The sequence below is a fragment of the Arachis ipaensis genome, chromosome B08, assembly GCF_000816755.2.
Source record: "Arachis ipaensis cultivar K30076 chromosome B08, Araip1.1, whole genome shotgun sequence".
NCBI classification, from domain to species: Eukaryota; Viridiplantae; Streptophyta; class Magnoliopsida; order Fabales; family Fabaceae; genus Arachis; species Arachis ipaensis.
The window spans coordinates 13,514,536-13,524,444 of NC_029792.2; the positions used below are offsets into that span (position 1 = coordinate 13,514,536).

The 9,909-nt window shown below is 35.7% G+C and overlaps 1 protein-coding gene across 1 annotated transcript in view; it reads left to right on the forward strand.

Annotated features, from left to right (window-relative positions):
• The window catches only part of LOC107613352 (TMV resistance protein N), a 10,300-nt gene continuing 8,593 nt past the window's right edge, over window positions 8,203-9,909 (forward strand). Inside the window, exons 1-2 of the mRNA XM_016315317.2 lie at window positions 8,203-8,382; window positions 8,508-8,705. Coding sequence (XP_016170803.1) covers window positions 8,252-8,382; window positions 8,508-8,705 — 329 coding nt within the window. The 5' untranslated portion in view covers window positions 8,203-8,251. The remainder of the gene's footprint in view (window positions 8,383-8,507; window positions 8,706-9,909) is intronic.

Here is a 9,909-nt window from a genome sequence, read left to right on the forward strand (position 1 = left end):
AAACAAAAGTGCATGAACATAAAAGTAGAGAATCACAAGAATGAAATATAAAATTAGAGAGAGGAGAAGAAGAGGAACAAGAATTGATAAAGAAAAAGTAAATCAAAGCATGAATTAAATATAAATCTAAGAAATTCTAATCTAGATCTAACCTACTCCTAATCCTAGAGAGAAGTGAGAGCTTCTCTCTCTAAAACTAACTTTCCCTCAAAAAACTAATCTAAAACTAAAATATGAAGTAAGTGTGTTGATTCCTATTCAATCCTTGGCTTAAATAGCATCATAAATGAGTTGGAATGGGCCCACAAGGCTTCTAAAATCGCTAGCCACGTATTGCTTTAAGTGGGTCATATGGCAGCAACAACGCGTGCACGTACAGTGCACATACGCGTCACCATACATGTAGCAACTATGGCAAATCTTATATCGTTTTGAAGCCCCGGATGTTAGCTTTCCAACGCAACTGGAACCACATCATTTAGACTTCTTTAGCTCAAGTTATGGTCATTTAAGTGCAAAGAGGTCGGCTTAACAGCTTTTGCGATTCCTTCATTTCTTCATGAGTTCTCTATTTATACATGCTTTTTCTTCATTCCCTTGATCCAATCTTTGCCTCCTAAATCTGAAATCACTTGGCAAACACATCAAGGTATCTAATGAAATCAAAGGTAAATCAAGATTAAACAATTAAGGACCTAAAAAGCATGTTTTCACTCTTAAGCACAATTAAAGGAGAATTTACAAAACCATGCTATTTCATTGGATAAATGGGAGAAAGGTTGACAAAACCCTCTAAATTCAATACAAGATAAACCCTCCAAATGGGGTTTATCATGCCATCGTCCTTATCGCGGGCTGCTGCTGCTGCGCGTGATTGCCGCTGTCTCTGGGTCCGTCACCGTTGAGCAGAGTCGCCGCCTCTGGGTCCGTCACCGCTGTTGTTTCTTCCGCCATCGTCGAGCTCGACCCTGCGCCTCACCGTCGTGTTGCTAGTAAGGGAGAAGGGAGCGCGACCGATAGCCATGGACGGAGAAGAGAGCGCGCATGCAGAGGAGGTGAAGTCGTCGTTGTCACCGTCACGTGTTGAGTCGCCGCGTGCCCAGCCATCATCGCCGCCGTTCCTCCACCGTCGCCGAAGGTCCATCACCGCAACTGAAGCCTCTGCCTTCTCAAGACCTGCGCCGTTGCTGTGATTTTCTCCTGCCGTTTGGTTCTGATTCAGTGGAAATCCATTGCGCCAGATCTATCCTAAGTGGTTCACGCCGATTCTGTTCTTACCGGCGGTGAGAACCGCCGGAGCTGCGACTGTGCTGCTCTTGGTTCCTTGCTATGCGGTAAGTTGCTTTTGCCTCGAAAACTCCTTTGTTACTGTTCTGTTATAGATTATCAAGTTTTACGCGACGTTAATATTTTAGGGTTGAACTATGCTCTTGTGTGCTGTGCTTAGAGATTGTGATTGCTGGGGAATGGTCGGATTTGATGCCGCCACTGTGAAATCAGAGTTTTAAGGGTTTTGTCGCGTAATTAAGTCGCGAACGAGGTAGGGGTGCTTTTCTTAAACTTGTTTTACCTTCCAAAGTTGTTATAAATCGATATTAATGTGTAAGATATATTTTTGTGATTTCGTAAGTCTTATGAATTGAATTGAGTTGCTTTGGATGAAAGAGATTATTAGTTCGATTGATTGATTGATCGTTTGAGAAAGTTGAATAATCAGATTAGTTGATTGATGTTGTTAAAGTGGTTTTCCTTGAATTATTAGAAGAGATTTATTATTGGTATTTGGTTTAATTTTGGAAACAATTTGGTTTTAGAAAAGATTTAATATTGAAACTTGATTTGGTATTGAACCCGGTTTGATATCGAAATTTGATTTTGAAACAAATTTGGAAAGGACTTGATATTGGTAAATGGTTTGTTTATTGAGAATGGTTTGCTATTTTGGAAATGATTCGAAAGAAGTTTGAGGAATGATTTAGTTTGAAACTATTTGAGAAGACCGAGAATTCTTAATTATTGATTGATGCTGTTGATTGAATTTGGTTTAAATTGTGATTTATAGGATTCGTTGATTGAATTTTGGATTTTGTAATTCTTTTGGGTTGAGTGTTGTTGTTGTGATAATGGTTATTGGAAATGATTTGAATGATAAATAGGTGTTTGGTTTGTTCTGGATGGGACCCAAAAAGGGTGGCAGTGTCCGAATTTTAAAGGAGATGCTGCCGAAATTTTATAAAATTGGAAATTTTATTTGAAGTAAGTAATTAGAAAGGTTTCTTTTTAAACATTATATGTTTTAAATTGATTTATTTATCAAAGAAAGAATTATGTTTTGAATTGGAATTGTTAATGGACGGAAAAGAAAGAAGGATAATGAGAATTTTCTTTGAAATATGGTTTTTGAATGAATTTGGAAATGAGATTTGGATTGATGAATGATTATGATGTTGAGAATGTTGAGATATGATCTTTGAATTATTCATATGGCTTATGAATTTGAAATATCTGAGATACGATGTTCCCTGGATTAAGTGCCGTGGCTTGCCACCACGTGTACCAGGTTGAAAACTCGATACTCTGTTGACCCTACGACGTAAGTGTGACCGGACACTATATAAATTCCCAGGAATGTTACCCCCATTGAGCAATATTGATTATTTGAGAAAAAAAATTATGCATAGACTCTTGGGGATGCACGTTGGAGGACAGTCTAGGTTCAATTCAGACTTGCCGAGTTGGCTGGATAACCGACAGATGAACCTCATCAGCCATAGGACAGGCATGCATCATATGCATCTGTATGCTTTGCTTGAGTTTGAACTTGTTTTGGTTTGCCTAATTGTTAAACTGTTCTTAACTGCTACTTGAACTACTTGCTGTAACTGCTACCTAAACCTGTGCTTTCCTTGTCTATCTTGCCTGTGTTTGTCCTGGCATGCTACATTTGAGAATGAACTTTGGTGTTGAATTAATGATTGTGTTGTTTGATTGTGTGGTTGGTTTCTGATTGAGATTTTCTTATAAGAAAGGAAATGTTTCGTATTTCTGAAAGATTAAACATTGTTTCTTTGAAAAGGTTTTGAATGATTACCTGTTGGTTTTTAAAAGATTCATAAGGTAATGATAATCACTGAGCTTGAAAACAGTTTTCTTATTAAATATCTTCTTATGAAAACTTTGAAACTCCGTGGTGAGATCGTGTGGTTAGGTTCTCACCCCCTACAGCTTTACCTTTTCAGGAATCGGATGAAGAATCATTATGAAGAGTTATACTGCGTTTGGTTTATATGTTGCTGTATTAATTAGATTATTTTCTTCCCTTGTCTTTATTATTACAATTTTGTAAGAGGGATAGGAGTTGTATGTTATATATATATATATATATATAAGATATTATGCAAGGAGTCTTGTATATGAATCTATGCCTGTTTTTTTTTTTTTTTTCTTCTTAAGATAAAGTATTTATTTCCGGTTTTCAAAGAAATCAGCGATACGGTGTCGAGTCACAGGCTCCTATTTTGATATTAAGTATATAAAGTAGTCGTGATACTTCTTGCTATCAGAGTGGCGCAGTCGGAAGCGTGACATTCTGATAGTGAGGGTGTTACAGTTTGCAAGAAGATGATTAATTATAAGCCTCAAATTAACCCAAACAAATTCATGCAAACATAGAGTATGTCAGTGACATGATTGACACTAAATCTCTACTGCTGAATTCTGTTTTATAGAGGGGTGGACTAAGATATTATAAGAGAGAGATTATGAATGTACCTTTTCATAGGCAAGGGCGTCTGGTTGTGCAAAGAAATTTGACATTAGCTCATCATGATTGCTCCCTACCTCACCTGCACGAAGTAAATCAATTATAAATTGTGGTTAGACTACAATATCGTAACTAAAAAATAAAGTTTAAATTCTATACACCCTTCAACATAAAATGTAACACCCTACTACACAGAGCTTTACGCGTAAGTTGTAGAACAGAGGTAGTGTGGTGTTACGGACCTCTAATCATAAAATACTTACGTATAATAGTGGAAAAATATAATATACTAGGAGCCTTGAAAAATGGGTAAAACAAAAATCACAAAATAAAAAGCGCAACGCTCAGGAAACAGAATTACTTCCGTGCCAAAAAAACCTAAAGGTTATAGATATGAATAAGCGAAAGAGTGAATAGAGAGCCAAGAATACAGCATAATTAGCCCTTGACTCAACCTGCGAAGCCAAGGCTGGCCGGAGAATATTTACATATGTATACAAGTATCCCAAAATACCCAAAATACAGAAATAAGGCCCTAACTCTCCTTTAACCTCTATGAGGGACAAAATAATCAAGTTTCTTAGAGAGAAAGCTAAGTACATTCGGACTTGAAACTGGGCTTTAGCACAGTGAAGAAGGTTGATGGCTTTAGCATTCAGCTCCATCTTCTTCTTGTCGTCATCATTCCATTTAGCTTCTTCTTTTGGAGTCATCACTCCATCAGCACTTATTTTTGTTGGAATCTTGGGACCGCTTACAATAATTTTCCATATGTTATAGTCAATGAATTGGATGAAGATCCTCATCCTCTCTTTCCAGTAGGCATAGTTCTTCCCGTTGAAGAAGGGAGGCCTATTGTTTGACTGGCCTTCAGTTAGAGTGTATGCAACTGTGGTTGTGCCCAAGTTGTTCGCCATTGGACCTTTACTCCAAGTGGTGAAGCTTGATTCTTGAGACCAAAGCTCTTGATACCAATTGAAGGTTGTAGAAGACTTAGAGAAAAGGGGGTTGAATCTATGGCCTTCTTTTACTTTAATGAAATTACCCCTTTAAAACAAATATTCAATCTGAATATGTTTGAACTCAGCAGCGAAAAATTTATGAGACAATTTCATTTTGTCTCATGACTATCAGAAAAATAGAACAGAGCAGGGAAGAGAGAAACTGACACCATCATGTATCCTGGTTCGATTGCCTTGTGCTATGCAACTTACATCCAGTCTCCACCACAACAGTGGTAGAATTTCCACTATAGTTAAGGTATTGCATACACCAATTTCACAAGATTAACACAATCCTTTCACACTCAAGTTCTAACCTAACTTGACTTGGCTATACTAATACCTAACTCTTCACTCTTAGTGCTAACCCAACTAAGAAAAGGATACCTCACTAGTACAAGATACAAGACACAGAATCAACCTAAAGAAATCTGAAATCACTCTAGGCTTTTTCACTCAAGTGTTTCCCTCTGCCTTTTTCACTCTTAGGCTTTTTCAATGAACTCTCTCATTCAGCCTTTTACCTCAAGAAATTACAGAAAGATAAATATTGAAAAGAAAAATACAATCTATAAAACATGAAGGAGATTGATGCTTCAACAGCCTCTTTGCTATGTGATAAACCAGATTTGGTTGCCTCTGATTTAGTTCCTCATTCTGGCGGAATGCTCCTTTGACTAGGAAGCATTGTCCAAGTAGATGAACTTCTTCAGAGAACTCTTATCAGAACATGAACCTCAAAACACTGGTTATCTCTTCTTAGCTTCAAAATGATGAAAAATCTTCTTTTGTATCTCCTTGCATGTTGCTGAGTTACTCTCTCCTAGGTCAATTCTCGAGCTGTGTGCTTCACCAACTCACCATATCACCTTTTTTTAGTTAATCCTCAAATTAGGAACTTTGGTTCTGACCTCCTATGTTGACCGAAAGCCACAGGACAGTAGAAATAAATATTTTTAATGGTAAACTCAGATCTTGGCCATTGAAACACTACTTGGTCCCCAAGACATATTTTTTACCATAGATTTACAGCAGTGTTGAACAGAGATCATCTTTCCCATGTAACCTAATTTGGAGTGACAGAGAGTTGGAGAAGAGGAGAAGAAATCACGATGCATGCAAGAGGAAATGAGTTACCTTTGACCTCTGCCTTAGCTTGATGTGGTTTGAAATGGTTGATTAGACCGCTGCCTTTCAAGCTTAACCTTTCTCTTTCTTTCTTCTTTAGTGAACAACTTAGGAACTAAGCTCTCTCTCACTTCTCTGATTTCTGACCAAGAGGGAAAAAGGTGAACGTTGCTTTTGGTGAAAGCAAATAGGAGGAAGTTGCTTGCTAACGGGCTTGGATCGAATATCATTCATGTAGCCCGTTTAATTTCATTTGCTTTGACTCCTTTTGGGCTGTTTATTGTTTTGTAACCAACCAGCAGATTTCATTTGCTTTATATTGGGTTGCTACAACAATGATTTTTGGCCTGCAATACTCAACCAAAATAATCAAAACTAATTGGGTGATTAATTAGCCCAATAATCTAATGTTTGTCATCATCAATTATGTTAGTTAATTTCTTAACTCAACAAATCACTATATGTTTTTTTAATTTATTAATTTTGTTTACTTAATACAAATCCGAAAATGTATGTAATGCATTAAGTAACAGCGTTTGAAACACATTTTTCAAAAAAAAATAGTCAAAACTTAAGTAAATTTTACAAAGCAATGTTAAAATAAAAAAATTCGAGTTAAAAATATATTGCAGCGATTGGGAGAAAACTGCTTCTAAAAGAGTACCTAGTATTGAGCATCGTATTAACCGCTACGAAATCAACATTTTGCGGCGGTTAAAACAAAACTGCTGCAAAATGAGAAGTTTTTGGTAGTCCCTCCCTAATCTGTCGCAACAACCGCTATTATATGTCCGCCGCTATCTGCCAGTTTTTTTTAGTGATATTCCGGGGTTCATTCGCAGTCCCTTGAATTTCTCCGCTGCTTCCTGTTTATGTTGCGGTTGTCAAATTCTCTTTTCTAGTCTAGTGGCGTTATTTTAACAATCTTCACTTAAGATTTCCAAGAAATAATTAGTGAGAAATTAAACTCAATAGATCTAATAACAAAGGAAAAAAAACCCCGTTGACAAGCAAAGAAAACGAACTTTAAAATATATATGTGTATGATCCTTACACTACATTTTTTTAAAGAATGATTAGTTATTTTTAATGCGTAGTAGCATCGTGTTACACCGTTGACTTACTGGGCCAATCATTGTCCGATTAATAAGCTTCATCACCTTCTCCACGAAATCTTTCTTCATTATTTTTTTCACCAGTTCGCCTCTTAACAGAAACAGCTGGCCGCTTATTTCTTTGAGTTGTTGCCGTGTGAATATCGGATCTGATGAGGATAGTTGTGCGCACATTCTGTTGGAAGTACGAAAGAAAATGGAGTCATCAGTCGAGAGCGCATCATCAACTTCCGCCGGTTGGTCATGGACGATTTGCCTTTTCACCTTAGGTGTGTTTCTTGGTACATTCATGCCAAGCATGTTCCTCTCTTGGAAATCATCCCTGGAGAGGAAGATCCTGCGGGGCTTATTTGGTTATCGGTCATCATCTTTCGCGCCAGCGTGTCCTCCTCTTCCCATGGAAGAGATAGCTGTCACTAATGAGGAACCTTCAACATCCAAGAGCATTATTGAAAGGAAATCATTACTGCAGCAGAACGACGACTACAAATATGATGTGTTTCTAAGTTTTATAGGTACTGACTCCAGCAAAAATTTTACTCGTTTTCTTAACCAATCTATGATCGGCAAAGGTATTTCCACCTTTAAGGTTAACAAGAGGCTAGATGAAGAAGCAATAGATCCAATACCACCACAACATATCTTGCAAGCAATTAGAGCTTCACGGATTTCTATAGTTGTCTTCTCAAGAGATTATGCTCGATCAACCTGGTGTTTGGAGGAATTGGCTACCATCATGGATTGCAGTAAAGACCGGTTGAATCAAGTTGTTTTTCCGGTTTACTATGATATGGAGCGGATTCATGTGCAACGTCAGACTGGGGCATACGAAGATGCCTTTCTTTTGCATTCAAAGAAATTCAAACGGCAAGAGGTTGACCGATGGAGGAAAGCTATGGATGACTTGACCAATTGGAGATATTGGATCATAAAAAAAAGGTATACTTATTAAAACCGTTCTTCTGTTTTTTGATCGTGTATTCTATTCATGAGTCATCATTGTAATGCTTTGTGCAAAAGACTATCAATAAATCAAAGCTTAAGTAAGAAAGCTTTGATCATCTTAAGTAGAATAAACTATTATTTTCCTACGTTTTTATCACGTTATAAGGCGCAATACAGTCTCTTAATCCATATAGCCAACTCACCTAGGATTTAGTTCTCATCTAAATAACTTAATTAAGCTATTTTTGGTTGGAAATCAACTCCCCCCGAAGGTGACGAATAAAGATAGCCACTTAAGCATGATCACTCTGATTTCCAACGCTAATATGTATGAATCTCCAGTGTCCATTGGCACTGATTGCTCTCTGATTTCCAGTTCCACGCTTCCCAAAATCTCATCTCCCACTGCACCATCACTCTCTAAATACCGGTATATTGTATATATATAATGAAAATCTTCAGTTTATTAATTATTTATTTGCCTGAATTGATGTAGTCCGGTATATACTTTCATCTTAATAAGAAAAAATGATCTAGTTTTCCTTTCTGTTCCAGGTCTCATTATTCTTCTTCCTATAGTACCTATACACCAAGTTATGCGCCAACGTGGAATATATCATATCCATCGCGGTCAAGCTCTGCTGATGATTCGGTTCGGTTACGACCCTCCATGGGCTCCAAGGTCATTAACAGTAACCAGTCGGGCCAGCAAAATCCACCTCTCCGGGCTAATAATTTCCTTTCCTCTCACGTGTATGCATTCTCTCTCTAACCATATCACAGAGTTAATTATCTCTTGCTATTCGGCTTACGACACCTACACGCCACTCTAACCCATTTAAACACGACTAATATAAATGAGAGACTATACGGGATTTTTTTTATATATAAATTTAAAATAATATTATATATTTAAATATTTTTTATTATTTAAATCTAATTAAATTGATCTAATATAACAAAAATTAATTATAACTAATATTATTTTAAATTTTATTATTTAAGTTAGTTGAATTTGGTTCATAAACAAAGATGGATCCGTTTATTTTTTAAAAAAAAACGATTGGATAAAAAATCTAATTATAAGTTAAAAAAATGAATAATTATCCAAATCAATTCCTAAAAATTTTAAAATTGGATATTTTAGTTCTCAAGAAAAATTAATACATTTTATTCCGGCAGACAAATTAGTCTCCAGTTCATTTTTCGACAAAATAATTACCCAAGTCAGTCCCCAAAGATTTTAAAAATGAACATTTTAGTCCCCAAAAAAAATTAATATACAAATTAATCCCTAACGTTTCTCTCTGTTAGACATAACAGTTCTCCGTCCAAAAATAAAATAAAATAATAATAATAATAATAATAATAATAATAATAATTATTATTATTATTATTATTATTAATTGTACATTAATAATGTGAATTTTTTATTTTATAATTGGGGAGGAGATGGTATTTTTCATTTTTGTACATTAGTTTTTTTGGAGACTAAAATGTCCATTTTTAAAATCTTTGGGAACTGATCTGGATAATTACTCTGCCGGAAAATGAACTGGGGACTGATTTGTCTGCCGGAATAAAACTTTGGGGATTGATCTGTGTATTAATTTTTCTTGGAAACTAAAATGTCTAATTCTAAAATCCTTGACGACTGATTTGGATAATTATTCCATTGAATATTTGAATTGAATATTTGGGTTATATTAAAAAAAAATATTTTCTTAATACAAAAAATTAAATATATCACCCATTCTTTTAGTAGATTATCATGTTTAACCAGTTATTTTTTTAGATTAATCAAATTTAGTCCATTTAATATGAAATTTTAAATACGTATAATTTTAAAGGTAAAAATCAATCAATTTAAGTGGATAAATGGATTGGCCCAATAAATTTATTCCATTTTAACGATTTTATTTACAGAGGCACCATACAATAAAAATTCTAAAAATTC